We start from the raw sequence: 24,957 nt of genomic DNA, 5'->3' as shown, positions 1-24,957 counted from the left end.
GTGACCGGGTCAGGGGAAAATACTCCCAAGTGCTGGCTCGAGCGGCATGGAGGAGGTTCAGTGTAGGAGGAACGTGAGTTGGATTTTGCTTGTGCGTGTGATTTGCCTGTGACACATGCAGTGAGATGCGGAGAAGCATCGGCGCCTCAGGCGTTCTCAGCAGGTCAGTGGTAACTGAGGTCTCAGAAACGGTTGAGATTGCCCAGGGAGGGCAGGGACGGACACTGCATTACTTGGGTGAGTAAGATAAGTGGCAGAGCCTGCAAAGGAGACTCAGGAGTGACCAGGAGAGGGAGAAGGAAAAGCAGAAGAGTGGAGTCCTGCCATTCAGGGAAGGGAGCATTTGCAGGAGGAAGGGCAGGACTGGGGACTCCTCTGGTGGCTCTTGTGGTGGCTTCTGCCACTTAACAAAGTGCCCCACCCTGTCTTAGAACAGCGACATTCACCTCTTGGCTCGTGGATCTGCAGTTTGGATGGAGCTCAGTGAAGACGATTCTTACTTGCTTCATGTCACCTTAGCTGGGAGCGTCAGCTGGGGTGGGTGTGCTGGAGGACTGAGCGTCCAGATGGCTCGCTCACGACTGGGACGTTACTGCTGGCTGTCCGTAGGGAGCCCAGCTGGGACCGTGGCCCCAGGGCCATGGTTTCTCTCCATTGTGGGCCTGTGCACACGGGTTGGGTCCCAGGAGCAAGCAGCTCAGGAGAACTAGGTAGACGTGCACAGCAGTTAGGAAACAGTGTCGTGAGCAGACACGGAGGTCTGCGCAGGTCCCAGGGGAGGGCACGTAGACCCGCCTCTGGGAGGGTGTCTGTCACTTTGTCAGAAGAGAAGCTGCGTAGGAGACACTGCTGCGGCCCTCTGTGGAAAGTACAGTCTACCAGTGACCTTACTCTAGTCCAGTTTCCGCCCTGAAAACATGCATGATGCTGGTACCTACTTGGCAGGGGGGGGTGAACGGAAGGAGCTGCTGAATGTAAAGTGCTTAGAACGGTGTGGGGCTCGTGGCAAGTGCTACCTGTGTGGAGCTATCACTGCTGTTTCTTTCTGGCCACACACCTGTTGTCCTGCTTATCGTGAAAAACCAGACACACAGCTCCACTTCAGTCTCACGTTCCACTCAAACTCCCTTACCTTCAGCCTCTCTGTTTTCAAAGCCCAAATTGTTGACAAAGCGTTTGTATTCACAGTCTCCACGTCCTGTCCTCGTAAACCCCAACCTGGTTTCTGTCTCCAGTACACCCCTGACGTGCTGAGACTGATGGCTACCACCGCATCTCTGTTAGTCAAGACCGTGGACACGTTTCAGACCCGACTGACACCAGTAACCTCGGCACTGAATGGAAAGCAGAGGAGTAACACCTCTGGAGCTTTCTCTTCTTAGAACAGGGGGCAGAAGCAGACCCCCTGCTCTCATCACACTAAGTGATCTCTAGCTGATTAGTGTGCTGAGACCTGATGGCCACCAGCGAGAAGCAGGCGGGTTTGCCCTTAAAGGAGCTTATTCTCTAACGGGGGCCTTTAATTGGACCATCATACAAATAACTACGATTACTGTATCGGCCTCCTTGGCTTCCGCAGACACTTGAGGTGTCTCGGGGACAGAGAGACTTGTTCGTAGGAGACGGACAGGCCAGAGTGTTCGCTGGCACCTCTGGGATGGATTTGGACTCTTGCTGAGACGGCATCTCTGGGGCGGGGAGAGCTGCAAACTGCGGTGCACGGTTGGGGAGAATCTGGAGATTCAGGGGCGCGGTGTGCTGTGAGGCGTTGCTTAGGTGCCCAGGAGAATTGTGTTGGCCAGGGAGGCTTAGGAGAGGCAAGGGGTGGCAGGGGAGGGGGCAGGAGACGGTCAAGTAGGAGGGGAGGCAGGGTTGTGGATGAGAGTGATGTGATTGGGACCAGAGACCCACGGAGGGGCAGAGCCCGGGTGGTGCTGCCCTGCTGGTTGAGACCCATCACGGAAGGGACCGGTGAGTGGGCTCCAGGGGCTGCTAACTGCTCGTGAGCCAAGTGACCTTAGGGCTTGGCACTGAGGGTTTCTTTTTCTTCTGCTGCCCTTATGTCTGTGGGGACTGCACAGGCTTTGTCACAGTAGCTGGGGGTCGTCCGAGGTGAACGGAACCGTCTAATGTTGACCTTGGAGGACCAACGCTAGTTGGCATGTTACTTTTTTTTGTACTTCTTCCCCGTCTCTCCTTGATGTGGAAACATGCCTTTGGTCCTCTCACAGCAATGGTTCGTCTCTCCGTGAGTTACCTTCTCATCTTCCACTTTTGTGTCCTGGTTTTGTGGAGCTGAGACTTCTCTCCTCTTGGCACATAGTTTTAGTTCCCTAGGCCTTGGAGGCCTTTACCTGAGCCACCCGCCCTTCCTGTTCCCACGGGAAGACACTGGTGGTTTTTGACAGCCAGGTGCAGCAGGAAGGTTGTGTTTCAAAGCCTGGTACCCCCATGCCTGAGGTCCCCCTTCATGGCAGTTCGGAGCAGCTCAGATCCAGGAGCCACGTGCTCCCGCAGGCCTCTCCAGGGTGCCCTGGCCCCTCCCGCAGGCCCTGGTCTGGAACTGAGGCAGGTTCCACTCTTCTCTCCCTGAGCACTGGGCCACTGTCGACCTTACCTGAATGAACCAGTGTGGGAAGGTGTGGCAGGGCTTTGTAAGTCCCCACAGAACGAGTTCAAGGACAGAATGGGACAGTTGTGGACCCCTGCTGTCCTTGGCGGAAAAGCAGCCGCCTTTCATTTAAGTAGCATATATTCCCCGAGGACTTAATCTGTGCCAGGCTCCACGCTCGGAGTTGGAGATGAGCAGTGAGAGGAGTGTACAGACAAACCAGCAACACATGAAAGGAAGTGTGGACGACACATGGAGGCCTCCCAGCCTCCCAGGAGAAGGGCTGTCAAGGGTAGAGCCAGGAAGTTCCCGTGGGAGTCGAGCACTGCATTCTTAGTTCTGTTTTCTTAGTTCGTCACTTCCTTCTTTCTTTTCTCCTGCCCGTGTGCTAGGAATAAGTGGCACTCAGGCGTTGTTCACCCTCACTGGTGGGCAGCACTGGCCCGAGCTCTGGCGGCATGAATTTAGGGGTGGGGGGGGGGTGTGGCCCCAGGAGAAGCAGGCGAGGGCTGGCTGCAGCCACGCTGTTCTGAAAACAGGTTAAAACGGTTTGTTTGATCTTTTCTGGATTTGGCATGTATTGAGAATCTAGTAAAGAAAATGTCTTAAGAATCTAGTGTGAACGGATTTAGAACAGGAAGAGATCATCCAGAATGTGACAAGAGGAACAATCAAGGGAGGGAAAGTGCTGTGAACAGGCCACATAGTAGGTAGTTTATGATGCTTTTCTAAGGTGATGATAGTAAAACAACGTTTGAGTTCGGAAAGTGAAAAATTAATGAGGCCTAGATTTCAAGACTTGGTATTTCTTTCCAACCAAATATAAAATTTTAATTTTTTTCTTTTTAAAATAGCAAACGGAAGTTTCAGAAGACAGTGATGACGATGTGGATGAAGATGAGATTTTTGGCTTTATAAGTCTTCTAAATTTAACTGAAAGAAAGGTTGGTTTCACTGAGTAGCATCTGAGTGGTTACTGGTTAGGCCCAAACCACTTTCCTGCGTGACGAACGTGTCCCTTACAGCAGACAGTGATGTTTGAAGGGCATGTGCTCTTGTGAATCGTATTGTAATCCTTCTTTCAGTGTGAAGGTGTTTTGTTTCGTTGTGTTATGTTCTGAATAATCTGTACCCAGTCAGTCATTTACTCCCTGAGGTACAGAGAATCACCTGGCTTTTCAGGAGCTGGTGCTCTGATGGGAATTGACACGGGAGCAGTTTGTGCTGTGTCTGCTGTTCGCAAAGCTGAAGGCATTTACTGACATTTACTTGTGTTTTCAGCCATCTCTTTATTATTGACTAGTTCTAACAAAAAGTAAAACCAGCTGCTTACCCTCCTCAAATGAGATGCAGGCTACACTTTCATTTTAAAATGAACTGTCCAGTGACCCCCCATTGGTCTTTATGGCATGGACTAGAATTGCTCTTCCAGTGTGCCTGAGTATTCGTGTAGTATGCCTCTCTTACCACCGACCGTGGGATGATAAATGCCCAGGCATGGTTCCTTTGGAGAAATAGTTAAGCAGTCAGCACGGAAGACCTAAGAGTTTAGAGGCCATGGCAGGAAACTGCCCTTACCTGTAAGATAAAAAGTAACAGTTCTCACTTTCAGGTTTTCTCCTGTAAGTGAGGGCCTGTAATAAAAAGCAAGCCTTCTCTTTGCTTTCTAGGGTACCCAGTGTGCTGAACAAATTAAAGAGTTGATTCTGAGCTTCTGTGAGAAGAACTGTGAGCAGCACGTGGTTGAGCAGCTGGATAAGCTCCTAAGCGACACGAGCCGGCCTGTAGGCTTCCTGCTGAGCGAGCGGTTCATCAACGTGCCTGCCCAGATTGCCCTGCCCCTGCACCAGCAGCTCCAGTAAGAGACTGCAAAGTGCCTCGGCCCTGGGTGTTTTCTGAGTGGATTGGGATTTAAATAGGACATGTGGATACAGAAAGAGTTCTACCCCTGGTTTAAGCCCCCGTGTAGTGTGAGAGTGCAAGGAACATCCTGTGACTTGCGTACCTCCTTAATCGGCTTTTTAGAGTTTTAATTATTGAGACTGTTGTGAGAATAGTCAATAATCTTAAAGATTTAAATGGTGTCAGAATAGGTGCATTTCATAGAGACTTTTTACCCTTTTTACCCCTATGAAGTGCTTCACCCTCTTCGCAGGTAGATTTCTGTAAAACGAATAAAACACTGAATAATTACAATTAACAAAAACAGTACAGTTTCTAAGTTCCGTTGGGATGACTGAGGAAACCATTGTCCTGATACCGCATTTCTGGCTTCTCGGGGTGGTTGTTCTGTTTGCAAATGCAGTTTTAACTTTATAAAAATATTTTAAATTTGAGAAGAGCCTAAGAATTGGTATAGCCTGGGCTTTGAAATAGAGGAGGATAAAAATACAGTCAGGTACTCTGGGCTTTACAGAACTGATTTCTCAGGTCACAGCACTTGGATTGTTCCCCTTTAAATGGTTTGTGGGGTGCAGCTGTAGTGTTCTGTAGTTTTACTCTTTCTCCTCCCCCGCCCCCTCCCACAGTTGCTCCTCATTGTACTGCTGGTTCCATAGTGGGTTTTGTTTTGCTTTGTCTTTTTTCTGATCAGCTGGAGCTCTAGTTTATTTGGTCTTATAAAAGGTGATCTGCTTTCACCTGATCCTGTTAAAGAAAGGTGAAGTGGGTTGTTTCGAGTTTCTTTGCATTTTTGGTTTAGCCAGATACACAGGATTATAATTTTCAGAAAGGGAGAAAAGTTAAGGCTTCATTGCTATCCCGTTGACTATTGTAGAATTTAGGCTTTCTGTGCCTTGACATGCCACGTCTTCAGTATGTCAGAAATTAGCCTTGGACTCTAGTGATTGGAGACTCGAGTAGTCAGTCATGTGCTCTAATGGCATTGGTAATGGCTATGTGCCTTTGTGTGTTTCAGTTAAATGTTTGTAGTTTTAGAAAATCCAGATTCTTATATATCTTTAACTTCTGCACTGCAGAGCAGTGATGTTGAGTGAACCTGAGACTCATCTGCTACTTGCTGTGTATCCACAACTCAGAGCTAATCTGAGATTCATCATACTATTTATTATAAGAAGCACTGTCACAAGCAATCAAAAGTACACCTGACGGTATAGACTAAAACTCATCACTTTAGAAGAAGTGTCCAGATCTAATGTCTGCTCATTAAGCCTGTGTCACAACAGAAACCTCTGAAGAAGCCTCACTGGTTTTCCAAGCTCTGGTTTGTTGATGGATTTTTTCACCTGACCCAGCAGGCAGACCTTCTGTGTGTGTGTCTTGCAGGAAAGAACTAGCGGAGGCACACAAAACTAACAAGCCATGTGGGAAGTGTTACTTCTACCTTCTGATTAGCAAGACATTTGTGGAAGCAGGAAAGAACAATTCCAAAAGGAAATGGAGCAACCAAAAGAAAGATGAGTTAATGTTTGCAAACGCAGAGGAAGAATTTTTCTATGAGGTAAGACTGCCCTGTTCCATCCCATCCCAAGGCATAAAAAAGACTGTATCTTTTACCTTAGCACCTCATGTAGACAATTTTGGGGAAATACGTATGGGTGTTTTAAGATGGCCTGGTTATGCAAACCTGCCTGTCCTCACACAAAACTTCATGCCGAGGAAGCCGCCGGGACAGGGCGGGCAGACCAGCGTAGAGTGGGTCGTCATGGATACCACCGGGCTGCTTGTTTCCACTCAGCTGGGACGCTCCTACCTGTACTCTCAGTAGGTCTCACGCTGTTGGTGTGCATTGTATACCTTCTGCCCGAATGTCCCATTCAAGCTTTTTTATTCTGCCTTTTGCGTCCTTCAGCTGCCGCTCTTACGTAAACGTAGGCCAAACAGTATTCTTTGTTGTCCGTTGAGTTTTGCTTTTCAGTTGTCTGAATTTTATGTTTATGGTTATTTGTGGTTTAGAAGGCAATCCTCAAGTTCAACTACTCGGTGCAGGAGGACAGCGACACGTGTCTGGGAGGCAGATGGTCCTTCGATGACGTGCCCATGAAGCCCTTGCGAACTGTGATGTTAGTTCCATGTGACAAGATGAATGAAATCATGGATAAACTGAAAGAGTATCTATCTGTCTAGCCCATTTCCTGTGGACAGTGCTGGGCTTGTTTTTGTAAAATTACCAGAATACTCAGTGGACATTTAGTGAAAAACTCATGACTTTATTTAGATTTAGGTCCTCTACAAAAGTAGGGTTCTGTTGCCTGTGTCTGTGACACATTTACAAAATACCTTTTTTTTTTTTAAATTTGGTCAAATTATGTATGGTTAAAAACTCCCAATACGAAGAAAAACATGGAGTGGTAATTTAAAGAACTCATTAAAAATGTCTATTTTTATTTTTAAATAACATACAAAGTGTTCGATTTTTCAGGGTCATCCTGTGTGGGGTGGGGTACGGTCTCCTCCTTCACGACACGTTGTCTGCACATCAGTCCAGGGGACCCAGCGCCAGGCTGACTGGGCTGTTCGGTGCACATGCTTTGTGTCGGAGCTTCTGAGGGGTCACTGCAGAGTGCATCGCGGTTCAGTAGTTTCAGGGCACTTCTCACACACTTGCTGTTCCGTTTCCATTGGTGAAATAGGGGAGAGGCGGTCCATTACTTGCTGGAGAATCTCCTTACTTTCGCTAGGAGGCAGGTTACTGAAATAGTATTGTGGTGCCAGTTGCATAAATCTGTTTAAAACAAAAATTTAACTAAGTATTATTTATTTATTGGTGTGAGATACCCAATATTATGTCTGCGCACTTCCCAGCCCTGGAGAATCTACTTGTAGAACTGGTATTTAACTTGAACTCCTGAGGGTCTTAGTCTGTCTTTGTAGAGTACATACTTCCTACGGTTTTTAGGGAACCAATCCCATGGCGTGTCTAGGATAAGCTGGCTTCTCTGGTGTTACGCCACACGGTAGACGTGACGCCCACCCTGGGACAGCTGTGGGGAACGTGTCCTTCCCCTCAGTCCCATCACAGTATGTGAAGGATCAGAGCGGGTGCTTGGGACAACTCTGGGGGAGGAACAGGGAGTACCTTTGCCTCTTTCTCTCACTAACTAATGCCTCCCCACCTCTGGCTGCTGGAGCTGGAAACCGATTAGTTCTCCTGGGTCTTGCCCAGGACATCACCCTAAGTAGCAGCAGTATCTTCAAAACGGACCCAGTATCTCCAATAGCCTTTGAGAGACTAGTCTCCATTCTCACCACTGCCCCTCCAAACCCCTCCACGTAGCAGCCAGTGACCTTTCCAAGTATGTGGAGAAGATGCCACCCTTGCTTAAAACTCTCCAGTTGCTTTGTCCTGCACTCAGGATAAACTGCAAACTGTGGCCCATAAGCCCGCCCCTCTGGTACCTGCCTGTCTTCAGCCTCGTCTTACCCCTTCATTCCCCACTAGCTCGTGTCAGTGCCTCATGTGGTGAGAGACGGCTAAGCTCATTCCTTCTCACGGTCTGCACCTGCCAACACTGTTTGCGGCGTTTTGTTCCTCTGAGATGCAGCGTGCTTGCGTCTGTTTCTATAATGTGCTCTCTCTTTCTGCTGTGATCTCAGAGACAGGGACAGTTCTTAGATGACCGCCCATGGACCTGCCTTTAGTCAGTACTCCCAACATAAATGTAGACTGCCACCAGGATAAACTTCTAGGACTGCAAAGGTAATAAAAACCAAGTTTCCCAGTTTCTGCTCAAGTATGAATTCAAAAGAAGCCCCTTTTGTCCAGGAAACGCACAGTTCGGGGGTGGTTTCTGAGGTGATGGTGATGTAGTTGTTGTCGGAGATGCTGAACTCGTGGAAGAGGACCCACTCCGGCGTCGTCTTGGTGATGGAGTAACCAGACAGGGGGTGCAGCTGAGCCACCTGCTTATGCGTCAGCATCAGGTAGTTACCTGAGCCGTCCACGTCCCGAGCAGTCTAAGAGGCAGAGTGTTAAAAAAAAAAAAGGTGTTGTGTTAGTATGGAGATCAGTGCACAAAAATGTGTAAAAATTCCAAAATGTTTCATATAGAACAGTCAGAACTACACATTGGCCACCGTGTTTCCGGTTTTCAGATACAGCAAAGAAGACATACACGTTTTACCCAAAACTTGGAGATAGCGATGATGATGTTGACTAACTTGAGCAATTGCAGGGCTGTGGGCTAAAGTACTGCAGCTACATCGGGTAATGTGTGGGCATGAAATAAAGCTGGCACGTCCCCTGCCACGGTGTGGACCATGTACTCAGATGTCAAGTGCTTTACACTGATGTTTTAGCTCATTTAATCCTCACGACAACCGTGTGGTGTGGGTCCCTAACTTCCATACAGGTAAGGACATCTATGCAAGTGTCTTTTTTCTCCATTAAGACTGCTTTAGAGTTTATGTGGAAATAGCACAGTATTTCTTTTGCTGTGATGTGAAGAGCATACCTACTTCTGTGCTTTCAGTTAGAGGAGAGCTAGTCGGCCTTCACTCTGGGAAGGAAATGAGACGTTATCTTTATTCGTTGGGCATCAGGTCACCGGTTAAATGTGAGCTAATTCGCAAACAGGTGCGATAAGGGACGACATCTGTCGTTCAGCCAGAAAGAGTGTTTTAATAACTTTCCCTTTGCAATGAAAAAGTATTCTGGCTTAGCCCTTCATTCCCTTGCGGGGAAGGATAGATACTAAACCTTTAATAACATAGAAGGGGTTTTTGTTTTGTTTTCAAGTTAACATCAATAAAATAATCATCCTGAGAGATTCCTGACAGAATGTCCTGACAATGTGAAGTCTTGTGGCGACCACCCTGAGGGCCTTGTCCACTCTGACCTGCATGAAGTAACCGGACAGAAGGGCCTTCTTTATGTTCAGAGTGTTTTCCTGTGAGCCAAAAGCAGGTTCTGCATAGGGAAGCTCGATCCGCTTGATAATTTCTAACAGTTCAGCTCGGATGACATCTGCCATTCTGAGCGCAGAACAGTTGAGGAAGTGATCGTGACACCATTTCTCCACACAGTCTGGGGAGGGAAGAACAAAAGGTTCTTAAGAGAAGATCTGTCACACGCTGAGGGAGTCCAGGCCAGGAAGGTGCCATGTACATCCTCTGTCCTGTCCTCAAAGGGTCGTCACAGAAGTGAGTGGCGGGGAGGCGCCAGGACCAAGATCTCTGGTGGCTGGGACTGGCTGTCCGGCACTGCCAGGAAGGCAGGTGTGGCAGCTGACAGGACCTATACTGCCGGGGGGAGGGGGTCGATGCCCCCACGGAACTGTAGACCGCACGTTCCTGGCACTGACCAAAAGACTGTCACCCTTCCCCTCACTCAGGGGCAGAGGAGACTCGCTGAAGATCCATATTTTGTCTCGTGTGTGTACAGCATGCATGCACGTGGCCACATTTAATCAAACCAGGAGAGGGAAAGCTTATTATAAAGTCCTCTGATCCATGAAAATATCTCACATATTATAAGGAAAGGATTATTGCTAGGTTGATTTGGGAATTAATGTAACAGTTAAGCTACCTTAGCTGCAAATTTTATATTAAAATTCAGTCCCTGGTTCAGTCTGAAGTTACTCTTTCTTGCCACCTGTAATTACTTCTGGAGGACTGGACTTTTGCTGTGACCTGGCAGTGCACATGGCCGTGGCACAGTGGGCAGAAGACCCTCGGCGGCCTGTCTGGAGCAACAAGAGCTCGTACTCGCTGGCACCCATCCTGCTTGCTCTCCAAGGATGCCACCAAATCCCCATGTGCTTTCTGGCTCCACTGATGTTTTCTTCTTAGCTTTGAAAAGCAAACTCCCTGCTCTACACAATTCTATGGCCATTCAAACTGCTATCCTAGTTTTCACTTCATGTATTTTTCCCTTCATTTATCGGAGCAAAGGAGGTAAAAGTAGCTTTTGTGGGAAACAAGTGAGGACACCCCTGGCTGTAGGAAGGTCACTGCACTGGCCTCTGCCCGGGAGCCCGTCCCGTCTTCAGCACCCAGCACAGGAGGAGTTTCTAGCTCCCCTGTCACTGAGGACACTCAGGTGTACCCAGGACTTCTGCCTCAGCTTCTAGACGCCATTCTGCTCTGCTGGACCCCCTCCTCTCTGCCAAGCTCCAGTCCCATTCTCCCCCGCCTCCCTCAGCACACCAGCCTGTTCACTCTGATCTGGAGCTGCAGGTGTCTGGTTTTGTCTTTTTTGGATGTTCCATATTCTCTGCACCTGGCAGTGACTGTGCCATGACATGGAAAGCACCAGCTCTGACGCAGCGGGCACCTAGCGATGGCAGTGAGTAGGAGCCGTGTTCTGCGGGTCTGTGTCCCTGGAACGTGGCCCTCGCAGCTCACTCACGGGGGGCTGAGCTGATGCGGGGTTCTAAAACAGCCCCCGCCCCCATGCCCCCCACTGCAGCTCTGGGAGTGGGACTGCGCTCATGGCTCTGCTGAAACCTGTGTACATGTAGGGCCTCAAGCGCCATTCCACTGAACTGACAACGGGGCCAGAGAAGAAGGGTGTTGACCAGTACTCTCTCAGCTCTATTTGGGGCAGGAAAGGTGGACTTTGTAGGTGATTTCTGAGAATCAGCATTTACTCACGCTCGCTGGTGGAACTCAGAGTTGTGTCTTGGTAGGCCTTGTAAATATTGATGAGGGTAAAGTGATCTCCTTCAGGATGTAAAAATGGCTTCCAACAAGTCAAGGCCGCCTCCTCAGTTCCACGTGGCAGATGAGAAAAGCAACTGGGAGCTTTAAGACAAAAGGTTACAAGGTCAGCGGTAAGGGAGACGTTTCATCCACAGCGTGGGCTTGGGGGCTTACTGCTGTTTGTGAACAGTACTTCTGTCTACTCTGAATAATGCATTATCCGTGTTTACTTAGGAATCACAGGAACTTAGCGGGAGGTGTCGTATCGTTCTCCTCCTTGTTTTTGTTGTTTGCTATCCGGCTTGTATTTCAGGAGCAGGGGGACTGGGTGCTCAGAGCCCAACACAGGGACAGGATGAGAAGGGGAGTTCTCACGCAGCACAGCCTTTGCTCTGTTCTCCAGTAAAAGAATAAAACATGAGCCAAGAGAAATGAAGGTATGGGAAATAAACAGTCCTTTGGGGAAGGCATGTCTGACTGATACATTTTCTTGTTTTTCTTGACGTGCACTGATCACCTCAGCAAAAGCAAACCTAGTGTGCTTTCACATGTCAGATTAAGAGATTCACTGCGTTCTCAGTTAGATTTTTTTTCGCATTAAGGTAATTCTTATAATTTTCTACTTTTTTGATCCATTAAAATATTATCACTTTAAATGGATCTCATTTAATCTGTATTCGGTACAGATTCACAGTACAAAAGAACAGTCCTTAAGGAGTACCTGTTACCATGGCAGCAATTGTTAGCATTTCGTCTACACAGTCAAATTCACAGGATGCTAAGATAGACTTTGAGAGTTGTGGGTCCAGAGGAAACTCTGACATGATGATTCCAAATTCAGAAAGATTTCCATCATTGTCCAGTGCTGCCAGATAATCTAAGTCTTCCAAAGCCTGCATCAAACTTTCCGGTGCTAGGACAGGAAAAAATCCATAATCAGAAAGCCTCCTACAACCAAGGCGGAGTGACAGGTACTGAATTTTCCCTCCCACATGAAATGAACAAAATATCTGAAACGGCAGTCTGGAGACAAATAACATCAGGCAGTGGAGAACTGATTCCTGAGTGGGGGACACTACCGAGGGGAGCCCTGTGACTGCCCAGCTTCCTGCCTTGAAAGTTTCCAGGCTGTAGTGCAGGGAGAGGAACTCAGCTGGGGCCTGCCAGACTCCCTGAGTTACGAAGATGGTGCTGCGGGTCCAGGGAGCCTGAGGTGGCCAGAGCTTGGAGGTGGGGGTACCTGAGCGCAGAGAGCTGTACAGAGGACTCGGGAGGCCTACACGAGTCCCCTCAACTCGTCAGCAGAGCACATGTCAGAAACCGCCCCAGGCCAGAGAAAGAAGCATCCAGAGGAGTAGAGGGTCCGTGCCTGGTGCTCACAAAGGATCTAGGACACTGCCCGTCTCCACCAGCCAGACTGATTCATGGGGCCCTGGGCAGGAAACAGAAGCTAACATCCCCCACCAAGATGGGCACTGCTCCAGTCCCCCGAACAAACCCTAAAGTCAAGACCTGGAAGGATCACACTACACTTCAGCACAAAGCTCAAGAACATGTATAGGAGTTCACAGTAATAACCAACACGGTAAAACGCGCAATGCCTAGCATCCAGTGAAAAACCATGAGGCATGAAATGCAGGAAAATAAAATTTAAAAAAATGAACCAATTGAAACTGACCCAGAACTCACGCAGGTGACAGAAAAAGACAAAGATGTTTAAAGTTATTTGCCAGTGCAAATAAGGACAAAGGGCTGATTTTCTCCATCCCTTTATCTCTCTTACAAGTTTATGTAACATTGATAATGGTTTGGTGTTTATTATGTGTGTTTAATTTCCACCCAAAAAGACAATCCACTTATTCAAAGAAAGGTATTCTTGCCCTTGCTGAATCTGGTTATATTAAAAGAAACATTTTTCACCTGTCTGCCACGTGGTATAGCAATAAAGGCCACACACAGAAGCAAATCATAGTATAAAGCTGCTGTCTTGTTCTACCCAAGAGACTGAAGGATTTATGAGAGCTACTGAATTGCTTTCACTGGTCTCAAGTCCAACATGTGCTTGGTGGATGGGAGAGGAAGACCAAGGGGACCTACAAAGCGATAACCTGACTGCATTTGGGAGTTCAAAGTAACAAATAGTAAAAGTTTACTTTTTTGCTGTCCACACTTTGACCACTAAGCTATTTGTCAAAATTTCTACAGGCAAACTGTATACCTTGCAAGCCAGTTGCCAACCCAGGCTTGATAAAATTCCCCCGTTCCTATCAACACACGATGGAAACACTGGGGAGCACGGCTGTGGGTTGAGAAGTTAGTCACGCTGCAGTGCCATCGGCTGCACCTCCAGTCCTGTCGCTGGAGAAGAGCAGAGCAAGTAACACATGACCTCAACCTTTGGTACATGGCTTGCAAGGAAAAGGTCAGTTCCTGGGAACAACAGGCGTGGGGCCCAGGGGTCTGTAAGAGCCCACGGCCAACCTGCCGAGAACCCAGACATCTGCTGGAAGACTCTGAAGGCAGCTTTAACCTAAGAAAGTTCAGCTTCCCTCTTGTTATTTCTCTCATCAAGGTTTACTACTGAGAAGAGCATGGCCTCCCAGGAGATTCCTGGCCCTGCGTTCTGACTCCTGGGCCGGCCTGGGTGCTGGCACGGAGCACTGGAATACTCCTTGTTCATTCTTGGAGACCCTGGGGACAAAGATGAGACCTTGAGAAGTCACAGTCCTGAGAAGGAAAGAGACGGGCTCTATGGAAGTGACAGTCCCGCGGTGTCCCGTCAGTGAGCCAGGAAATGAAGGGCCGAGCTGCTGGAGAGGAGCTCAGCACCTCGGACAGAGCAGGAGGGGGACCCCAAACTTCACGGCATTCCTGGGGCTGTTTGGAAACCAGCTGCTATGAATCAGCAAAGCTGCTGCTTTGTAAGTTACCGGGTCTTGAGCGTTGTCCCTCTAAGCATAGGCCTGGGCAGCCGGCTGTCCCCAGAGGGCACCGCCGCCTCATTTTTATGCCTGGAGTTGAGGTGATTACAGAGGATTACTGACAGATGCTTCCTGGTGCTGTTCCCGGTCCTACCACCAGAAAAGGAGATGTCCCTGGGGTTTATTGTATTAGAAAGAACGATAATAAATAACTGAGTAGAATTTGCCAATATTCTGCATTTTAAGACATCTCTCCAATGTGGCCCATAAACTTGTCTTTGGTGAAAAGCAGAGCGTTTAGATGAGGGCGCTTTATGGCAGTGCCATTTAAGTGTGCTCCATGGTAAATACTGCTAACAAATGGAACATAAATGTGTTACTTTGAGGCCTCTTCTTTACAGCAGTGCAAAATCAGACTGCTTTATTCCGAAGGCAATTTCAGTATGAACAAAACATCATTTTTATTAAGCTTGATGGCCACCGGCAGCCGTACTCCCTGTAGAATAGCTCGCCCCTCCCCCAGTGCCATCACTCAGAGTAACTGGAGAGCTCTTACTACAGTATTTCTTTACTGTTCCATGGAACCCCAGATGCCAAGCTCCAGCCCTGTATCTGCGTTTTCTTTCTATGGCATCAGAACAAAGGTCGTTAATGTCTAACCAAGTCCCCATCCCAGAGGAAGGGGCCGGCCCAGGGCTGGTTCTGAGCAGGAGCACAGGCCAGGCGAGCAGGCCAAGGGTCTGCTGGGTCTTTTCCAGAACCAACTGCCGCGCATGGCAAGTGTCCGATGTTTTTAAAATGTACGCCAAGAATTTAGATGTAAGATGGCTGGACTCATGGTTGTTCCCCTCCCCTCATGGGGACATCTCCTCAGGCGCTCAGCAGGAGAGAGAACCAGGAGACACACACGAGTGCCACTGCCCGTCAAGTCTGTTTTAGGTATTCCTGAGGCACAACCACATTCTCGTCTTGGACTTCCTGAGACACCCAATTTCCTTCTCATAATGCACTTTGCTTATGCTGGTTTGACCTCATTACTGGCTGGTCTGACTTGCAGGCAGAAGGATTCTGAAATACATACACTATGACAGAACAGGAACAGTGTATCTACTTAGAAAAGGTAGGGACAGAGGTGGCTGGGGAAGAACAAATACAGCCACACACACATAGCATTTGCTACGCGGCAGGGACAGATCTTAATTACACATGCACGCAGACAGATATACAGAGAAAGAAAGTAATAGCTTGAGAGGACGAAATGAGAAATGAAGTGGCCAGTCCCGACTGGTTTTAGCCTGGGACTTGGCATTATGTACACTGAAGTAGAGTCCACAGAGGGGAATACTGAAGAATCAAGAGATGGTGCTGGTTTGACGGCAGACTCTAAGAAGTCTCGGGACTTTTGGGGAATAGGATTAAGTTTGGCTTGAAAAGAATAGGAGGGAAAGGCTTCTTGAAGTTTCAATTTCACAAGGACATCCTCACAAAACCTGGCATTTGCCAAACTCCTACCCCTACACGGCATACACAGCACTTGTGCATAAATAACCTCATTTGAATCTCTTACTGACCCCATGAAACGAGGGCAGACAGTACCCTCATGTCACAGATGAGAAAAACGTCAGGGACTTGCCATAGCCAGGGCTAGCCAGCCTGTTTCCTCGGCTGTAAAGTGAGGATTTGGACCCTGGCCTTTCTCCGGCAGCGTCTGTTCTAACCAGTGCTGTAGGCACAGCTCCCCGTCCAGGGAGAAAGGCCTCTGAGACCACCTGTTTCCACAGTCAGCGGGTCCCGGCCTTCCTGACCCAGATCAATGGTGACTGTCACTCATGATGGAGGTGAATCGTCAGCACCAGGGAAGAAGTAAATAACTGGTGTTTTGTTTGTTTTTTTTAAAGATCGGTATCAAGCAAATTCAGTGAATAGCCTGTAGCCTACTTATGCCAAATTCATTTTCTCATGGTTCATGATCCTGAAAAGGGTAACAGGTCGGCTGGATTTGTGTATTTCTTTTATAAGCTGAATTAAATACAGCAGCTGCAAGCATCATGATTTTTTTCCTTCCAAAACAATGAGTTAGTTAATCCAGTTATATTTTTCCCAAGCACAGCAGAAAAGAGTTACGGGAGTATTGTTAGGAGAAAAATAAATTGTTACCCTAACCAACCCTCTGTCCCCGTTATCAGCTCTGAGCCTCATGGACCAAGTGGCCACTGAGCAGGAATTCCTCTGCACTGAGGCAGTTTGGGGTTCGCTTTTTAAAATCTCTGCCACTGCAAAGCCTGCTTTTCTCCTCCCTTCATGACTAGCCCACCACACAGCTGTTCTGAACAAGAAGCTGCTCAGGCAATCAACTCGCAGAGGCGGGAGCTGCTGGCGGATCTTCCCCGGGACAGGATGATTCATGAGGGAGGGCCCCGGCCTACACACGTTCCCACCGAGCTCTGCCTTTGCTCCGTTCATTTCGGCCTCCCCTTCCACACACCACTGTCCCCCTGACGCCTAAGGCGCACGCTCCCTCCGCTCCAGTGTCAATGGCAGACAGTTTTCCAGTGTCAGAACAGGATCCCCTATGTCTTCTAAAATTACTTTAGAGAATGTTTATCTCTAATAGGGAATATGCTTCGGGACTGGGAAGGGCCAGAGGCCAGCGGCTCAGTCCCAGCCCCATGCCCCCTGACGCGCGCACAAAGCTACCTGGTCTATTCATGAAGTCGCAGTGGCCCAAGCCTGCGATGTCCACCCTCTTCATGAAAAGCACCATGCTGGTGAGGTTAGCTTCCTGCATCTCTGCCACCTTCAGGGGCCGCATGTCTTTGGAGGCAAATTCTTCGGAGTATAGACAGAACAGTTTTCCTAGAAGAGATCCAGGGAAGTGGCTTTAATGTCTCTGTGCGGCCTACACACAGGAATGTATGTCAGTGACTGGCCATAGCTACCTGAGGAAGATGAACCGAGAATCTGCTTGCGGATCTCTGCTTGGCTCTGGCTGATGGGCTGCAGGACGAGGGAGGTGGCTCTTATCCTAGGGTTGTACACCTTTCAATGGAAAGACAGCACCTTTAGCATCAGATCACTCACCAGGCAGCAGGCCCACTGGACCGGAAGTGACTGCCATGTGCAGCCCTCTACCTCATGAAATGCTCTGCTGTAGGCTCCTTGTCTGTGTCAAGTATTACTGTCTCACTCACCTCAGGATGGAAACTCCAAGTGCCTTGATAAATGGATTTAAAGGTTGTCTGCTTTCACTGTAGTTTCAATAAATATGGGACCTCTGTATCATGGTGCTGAAATACTGGTGGCGTCACTTCTCAAAGCACGACACAGGTGAATGATGAGAGATACTCATATGCCCCTGGAGAAAAGGATTATCCTCTGACACGGCTGTGTTTCTTCAAGGTTCTGTTCAAGCTGACTGTGATCTCAGTGGTCTCCCCTTTACGACACATACTGAGCTTTTCCAGTTGTATCAGCTGACACAAAAACTGCATGTGGCACTAACATGGTGTTTCTTAAGGGTAATTTAACTGGGTAAGCAATGACCCTGGTTCTCTGCATGGTGGACTGATTCAATAAGATCAACCCAAACTGGTTTCAAGGGAACCTTCCTAATGGTTGAAATTGCTCTGTCACAGTAAGACAAGGATATTTAGGAGACCCATAGTTTCCTGGAGGGATAAAAATCTACACAGCATCTAATAAAGGTAAATGGATCAATACTTGGAGAGGTTCAATCAAATACTATGATTTCTTAAGTTCCAGTGTCTTTGCGAGTTTGAGATAGCCTATTTCCATTTTTCCTAAATTTAGAATGGAATTTTTTTTTAAGATTTTTACTTTGGAAGGGGAAACAGGGGACTTTATTGGGGAACAGTGTGTATTTTTCCAGGACTTTATTGGGGTACAGTGTGTTTTTCCCAGGACCCATCAGCTCCAAGTCAAGTTGTCCTTTCAATCTTAGTTGTGGAGGGTGCCATTCAGCTTCAAGTTGTTGTCTTTCATTCTTAGTTGTGGAGGGCGCAGCTCAGCTCCTGGTCCAGTTGCCGTTGTTGCAGGGGGCGCAGCCCACCATCTCTTGCGGGAGTCGAACAGGCAACCTTGTGGTTGAGAGGACGCGCTCCAACCAACTGAGCCATTCGGGAGCTCAGCGGCAGCTCAGCTCAAGGTGCTGTGTTCAATCTTAGTTGCAGGGGGCGCTGCCCACCATCCCTTGTAGGAATCAAACCAGCAACCTTGTGGTTGAGAGCACGCACTCCAACCAACTGAGCCATCTGGCCGCTCGGGAGCTCAGTGGCAGCTCAGCAGCAGTTCGTTGTTTTCAATCTAGTTATGGAGGGCGCAGCTCACTGGCCCATGTGGGACTCGAACCAGCAACCCTGTTTCCCAGAGCTCAAGCTCTGACCAACTGGACCACCCATCTGCCCCAGAAATTTAGGATGGAATTTTATCATGCCAGTTATAAAGCCAAAATCTGTTAAAATTAAAGTCAGTGTATTTACAACTAATTTCTAGTAGGTTACCTGAGGGAAGATGCTAATTATCTTGATAAAGGGGCTCCAAAAATACTGAGTCGTACATAAGAAAAGATTAGGAGATTTGCTTTGCTAGTATCTTAGCTAAAGAATAAACACTACAAGAACCGCCACCTTTATGCTTCAATAGTGTGTGTTTCCTCAAAACTTCTTCCTCTGGCACCTCAATTTGTTTCCAGACTACCAACATGCTAATGAAAGGCAGTGCCATGTGATCAGGACCCTGTTACTGGCTGCAGTAATTCTTTGAACACATGAACATACACAGAGTAATCCTCAATCATAGAGTTCATCCTGACTTTCTGGTCAAGAAAATGGTAGGAATCCAAGAATCTGGTTCTCGACAATTATCAGCAATCTATCTAACCTACTTGATAATAATTACCTTTCTCCTTTCCACGCCCACATCAATAACGAATTTGACGGTGTTGCTCCAGATCAAAGACTCTCCAGAGCTAGTAGTTAACACCACTCTTCTCTGATGAACTTGGCATCTTTGTTCTGTTTCATCATTTGGCTTGAACAATGCACATTTCTCTTTTGGATACAAAGGAACCACCACCAGCTCGCCAAGATCTGGGTTTAAGTTAGATCCTTCTTGACAGACAATTTCATAGGCCTTTTCAATATCCTACAGTAAAAAAAAACAACGTCCATGAGAATAAAGTACATTACAAACAATGTCACCACTTAAAAAAAGTCCAAATTAAATAAAACTACAGGCAAAAGCTGCACAGTGTATACAGGGAAAGAAATACCTGTGTTGTTGTCTATGTGTATCATTAAATATGAAAAGGAGATGTAACTGGATGAGAACATTTCTTTGGGGAAGTCAAATACCATATATAAGCAATTTCGCCACTTTTAGTCCAGGATAGTTTTCCTCCTGTGAAATGTACTATCTTTGCTTTCCTGCATTTAGCCTGTTTTTCTAGCTTGATGCAGTTTCTCATATCCATTAATGATGAGGGGTAAACAAGTTATTCTCACATCAGTGATGAGGCATCGCTGTGCTTTAATGGTGGCAGAATGAAACAGTATAAAACAGTCTCGAGATTTCTAGTAACAGGGTATGTACAAACACATTCTACAACTAGAGTCTCTATCTGGGTCATTTTGAAAATTATTTTCACCCATTAGCACTTAAAAATAGCAGAAATGCAATAAAGTAGGCGGGAAATATTCACTGTTATTTACCTCTTTGTATGATTCAAGCATTTAGAAGTGCCCTTTTAAATGTTTCACTGTAAAACCTATCAGACAAAAAGTCAATTATTTGCTCTAAAACTACACATACCAGTAAGAAATTGTGCAAAAAACTCAAAAGACATTTTAGATATGTCAGAAAATTCAGAATTTGAAGAAATTGCTTAAAATATGCATGTGGTGCTTCCCATCATTTATTCATTCCCTTTCTATTCGATGTGTACGGTGCATTTACATATGTGGGCCTTCCCTGTAATTCTATAAAGGAAAACACAACAACGCACGCAAAATGAAAGGCCCACAGCCAGAGAGAACATTTCCCAGGACAACCTTAAGCCAACAGTGCCTTCTTTGTGATGCTCCAAGTCGCACAATTAATGTGGCTAGATACGGCCATAAATCTCCTCTCCGGTTTTCTACTTATTTCCCATTTTGTGATCTAAGTTATAAGGCACAGCACACTGTAAACATGCAGGGCGCTGAGTCTTAACTAGGTACGAAGGCCCCGGGCAGCAGGTGACTTGTGGGTTATTTCACACGGGAGGCGCTCAGCCAGCAGAAGAAAAGTGAGGCACTGAATGCCCACCTCACCAAATGTCAGAATACTGCTGCGGTTGGAAAACGTACTGCTTAAAGCAAAAAAAATGACAATCAGTACGTTTCTGTTAGACTGCTTGGGTTTGTTTTCATGTGACATTTATGGCACACTTTTAAATTTCATATAGGAATCTCGAAAGCTTCAAATAGTATGGGGAAGAACGATCCATAGCTGTTAACATAGATTTCAGAGCAAGACAGATTCCAAGACCACAGGAAAGGAGTATGTTAATGGTAATCCTGACATAAGTGGTAAAGAAATAGAAAAGTCTGTCAGGATACTGAACTGTGTTCAGCTTGTCGGGTCATAGATGGGGAAAAGAAAACCAGATGACAACTGTGAAATTGGGCTGAATTGTGAGGACGAAACTGGTTCCCGTTGAAGGTGTGCTGAAGCCAGAAGAGCTGCTGCCCGACCCACCAGGTGGCCCACCGTGCGCCTCTGGGCAGGCCCCTCCTCCTGCCCCACCCCCTGCACTCCCCAGAGATCCCAGGGGGGCTGGACCTGGGTCAGATCAGCCCCACCTGCCCAAGGGACGCGTCCTCATTCTCAGAGGTGCAGAATGCAAAATCCTCCCGTAGCCTTCATTGCACCAGCACTCTCAAGATTTTAAGACTCTGCAAGACCGATGATTTCTTAATAGGAAATGTCTTTCCGGTCTGACTTTGAGGAAGACCACCTAACTTTCTAAGCCCCGGGATTTTATCCTTCCTACTACCAGCCTAGGTAAAAACGCATCTTCTAAAGTCTGGCAATTCAAAAGTTACTGCCATTAACTACAGCTTATGTTAAACTCTGAGAAGCAAATACTCTAAGACCATCACTCCCCCTAATTCTGTTATAAGATTTATTTTTCAAAAGTCCATTTGGAATTTGCGCTTACTCATTCTAGTTGTAATTATACCCGCCCCCCCTACCCCCCAAATGACTGTCTTCTTTTTCACCTGGCGATTCTAACTTTCCATGGTTGAGACCTCTCGTTTTGGTCCTCTTCCCTTTCTGAGGCTCCACCCAGGTACACCGAGACCCTCTTCTCCTAGCTCCTCAATCCTTTCATTACTGTCCGCAGGGCTTTCTTGAATACCTTGACTCATGCAGGATCAGGAAGTGATAAGAGAAGAAATCACTGTAGTGGGCAGAAGATGAACTGCTCAAGAAACTATAATCCAGGCACGAAACGTAGCTAAATATGCTGTAGTTAATCATATATTGGAGATTCTAAATGACTGTCTTTATGGAGACAGATAAAATCCAAGTTGTGAGAAAACTGTCTAAGTTCCCAAGGCTAGGAGGATGAGTCATCCTTGATGCTCTGAATATAAAACAGAGTCAGTACTCCTGCAAGTATTTCAGAAAGCATGGGAATACTTAGGAAATGGCCCTGGTAGAGAGCTGAGGTACTTAGTCTAGAGGCTCAGCCAACATGGAACAATTTCCTTTTCGGTTTCTGTTTAATCACCGCAATCACTACATATGTGAGCCATGCTCTAAAAACTAGTCCTTTCCCTCTCTGAGTGAGATGGTGGGTAGGAAAAAAAGACCAGAGAATTAGTCTCTAAGATGAAAGGTCTAATTCTTGAGATTCCAGAGGCTTTTAGAGTTAGGCCACAGAATAGTGGAGAGAGACATAGGGCTATAATAAAAGAAGATGCTACCCCAAATGACACGTTGACTGTATAAAAGCACTAACAGATACTTGCTTATACATACATTTCCAATTGTTCTTTTGAAAAGACATTTCTCCACGTTTTTTCTCATTTATCTTTTTTTTTTTCTTCATTTATCTTTTTAAGAAAAGGAGCCCGTGTCAGAAGAGAGCCTTCTCGGTGTGCTATGAATTACATTTTTCTGCCCAGTACTCCACCGACTATTGTAGGAACACCCGTGGGAACTTGTTTCTCGACTCTACGCCACATACTTAGGTTCTATTCCACATCTGCAGCAGATGCTCTGATCAGAAGGGAGGTGTCTTCCCTTGAGACGAGGCACAGCAGGCATGACTGGTACCAGCTTTGCACGTGGGGCAGCCCAGGACCCGGCCTGTCTGGTGAAGGAAGTTAGCCTTGGAGATCATTTCTATAAACCACCTGTTTACAGAGACTAGGAGTTTCTATACCTCACCCATTTGTTTTCAGAGCAGCATGTGATTTTAGAGACACTTCCTTGTCCTTTCAGCTCAGGTTTTATTACCCTACCTACATTTCTTCCAAAGTATAAAAACGAGGTGTGGTGGAACCAAATATTTACACATCTAATTAGCAAACTGAAACCTGTACGTTAGTTATTCAAAACATCCTAACAAGGTTAAAAGGTTCCCAGTGAGTATAACCTTATGATTCTGTTAGGTTAGAATAAGACTGACTTACTTGTTCACAGGCCAGAAAGACTACAATGTCACCCTTCTCACCAGACTGGTGAATTTCAAAGAGAAGGCGCAGAACAGACTCAAGAGCCTCCTTTGGAGCCCCGCTAAGGTACACGACCTCCACAGGCCGCTTAGTTTTCACTTCTATGAGAGGCACGTTGCCGTAGTAAGAACTCAGTTTGCTGATCAGGAGAGGTGAAGAGTTTATTATGAGCTTCAGTTCTGGTCTTGCCAGTAACACGTCTTTAAGAAGTCCAAGTAACACGTCAGTGGCAATGCTTCTTTCGTGTATGTCATCTAAGATGATGACCCCATAGCTACCCAGGAAAGGATTGGACATCATTTCTCTTTGCAACATATCATCGGTACAATACCTACAAGGAAGAAACATTAACGTTAGAATACACTTAGAAAATCATACAAAAAACTCCTAACAACAAAAGTGACTTTCCTGTATCTGTTTCTCTAAATCAGGAGTTCTACATCTTTATTGGGGCCAAGATTCCTTTAAGATGATAAAATCTACAGACTTTCAAAACCGAAAAGTACATACAAGCAAATTTTAAACACAGTTTGCATACGTTCACAGACCGCCAAAAGGCCATCGATGAACCCTAAGTTAAAGACCTCTGCCCTAAATGTTTATTACAGATATTAACAAGAGCTATATGTAACATTTGCCCTGAACTGATAAAGAGGGGCTCGTGGAGCTTACTATTTGTACGAACAATGTGGTCTACCCCGCTTTCCTTTTGGGAGTCAGGAATTTTGGAACAAGAAGGTCATGCCTACATGACCTGTCCCTAGTGAATACTCCGGGGAAGGAGTCTCTGGTAGCATGACATTTCACACGTGTTGTCATAACTCACTGCTGTGGGAATTAGCGTGTCCTATGTGACTCCCTGCGTAAGGGCGCCTGGCTTCCTGGACTTCACCCCATGCACCATTTCCCTTTGCTGACTTTGCTTTGTATCCTTCCACTGCAGTAAATCGGAGCTGTGAGTAAGGTACATGCTGAATCCTGGGTCCTCCTAGCAAGTCATCAAAACTGGGGGTGGTCTTGGGGACCTTTGTGTAATCCTCAACCCCTTTCAAGAAAGAAAAGGAAGGAAACGAACATTTATGAAGTCCCTAGTGTGTGCCAGGCACTGTGTTGGTGCAACATTTCTCATTTAACCCTCAGAATCAATCTTCATGGTAGGCATTACTATCCCATATTTATAAATGAGGAAACTGAGCTTCAGAAAGGTTAGGTGCCCTGCCCAAGTAAGTCATAAAGCCAGGGAGAGAGTCAAGATTTAAACCTGAATGTCTATTACACTTCATGCCACTGTCACATTATAAAGCTGCTTCCTCGGCCCCGTGGTTTTGGTCATAAAGTCCATGATCCCCCTCGTGGCACCTCTGTGAGATCAAAACATCTCTCTGCCTTTCTTTTCATACCGTTCTCATCCTGCGTCTTACCGAACAAGCAGTGATAAACTGCTAATTATTCCTTTTCTCAAACTTAAATTTTATATATATATACATATATATAGTATATATATACACTGAATACGAGAATACTGTATACTGTATATATATACACATATATATTCAATACTAGAATACTACACTTTGTACAAGATGCAAACAAACAGAGAGATGCATTCAGAATCTAACTTTCAGGTCATCTGTTGTTGAGGTTAACTAGTGTGATATAATAAGTTACAACTGCCTCTTGTCTAAAAACAAATTATTTTAACCTATAATACTTCCTTAATATTAGAAATTAAATCTCTATTCCCTCCTCAGCAAAACTCATCCCAGCACTCATCTTATAGGAGGAAATGCTTCCTGCAAGGTGGAGAAGGATTGTGTGTTATGTAAATGTATCTGGGCTTAATTAAAAAGAGATGAGATGATGCCTTATTTAAAACTCTGCTAGACTCAGCAAGCAAGACCTGGCCTCCTCGATGATTACAAAACACTAAGGGAATACTAAGGCTCAATCCTGAAACTTACTCTACAAACCTTCCATTTTCTACGTAACACAGAGATCTATTTCTCACCTTTATGGTAATAAGATCATGTATACAGTGCTTTAAAAAGTGCTGTTACTGGTAACTATGTAAAAACATAGA

General features: G+C 46.4%; 2 protein-coding genes across 7 annotated transcripts in view; one reads left to right on the top strand and one right to left on the bottom strand.

Moving 5' to 3' along the window:
* The window catches only part of BCCIP (BRCA2 and CDKN1A interacting protein), a 41,431-nt gene that overhangs the window by 5,621 nt on the left and 10,853 nt on the right, over positions 1–24,957 (top strand). The window contains exons 4-7 of one of the 3 annotated variants that reach the window (XM_033131234.1): positions 3,466–3,555; positions 4,282–4,469; positions 5,897–6,071; positions 6,527–6,968. In XM_033131234.1, coding sequence (XP_032987125.1) covers positions 3,466–3,555; positions 4,282–4,469; positions 5,897–6,071; positions 6,527–6,697 — 624 coding nt within the window. In that variant the 3' untranslated portion in view covers positions 6,698–6,968. Of the gene's footprint in view, positions 1–3,465; positions 3,556–4,281; positions 4,470–5,896; positions 6,072–6,526; positions 6,969–24,957 lie in introns of those variants that run through there. The other 2 variants (XM_033131235.1, XM_033131236.1) reach the window with 2 other exon arrangements.
* DHX32 (DEAH-box helicase 32 (putative)) overlaps positions 7,100–24,957 on the bottom strand; it is a 38,571-nt gene continuing 20,713 nt past the window's right edge. For all 4 annotated transcript variants that reach the window (XM_033131231.1, XM_033131230.1, XM_033131228.1 and 1 more), the window contains 9 exons: positions 22,836–23,208; positions 19,051–19,296; positions 17,073–17,172; positions 16,831–16,989; positions 11,934–12,125; positions 11,165–11,314; positions 9,409–9,596; positions 8,346–8,527; positions 7,100–7,295 (listed from right to left, as the gene is read on the bottom strand). In XM_033131231.1, coding sequence (XP_032987122.1) covers positions 7,124–7,295; positions 8,346–8,527; positions 9,409–9,596; positions 11,165–11,314; positions 11,934–12,125; positions 16,831–16,989; positions 17,073–17,172; positions 19,051–19,296; positions 22,836–23,208 — 1,762 coding nt within the window. In that variant the 3' untranslated portion in view covers positions 7,100–7,123. The remainder of the gene's footprint in view (positions 7,296–8,345; positions 8,528–9,408; positions 9,597–11,164; positions 11,315–11,933; positions 12,126–16,830; positions 16,990–17,072; positions 17,173–19,050; positions 19,297–22,835; positions 23,209–24,957) is intronic.

This window comes from Rhinolophus ferrumequinum, chromosome 16 (assembly GCF_004115265.2).
Source record: "Rhinolophus ferrumequinum isolate MPI-CBG mRhiFer1 chromosome 16, mRhiFer1_v1.p, whole genome shotgun sequence".
Classification (NCBI taxonomy): domain Eukaryota; kingdom Metazoa; phylum Chordata; class Mammalia; order Chiroptera; family Rhinolophidae; genus Rhinolophus; species Rhinolophus ferrumequinum.
Note: the sequence above shows the minus strand (reverse complement) of the source record. Positions and strands in the feature narration are given on the sequence as shown.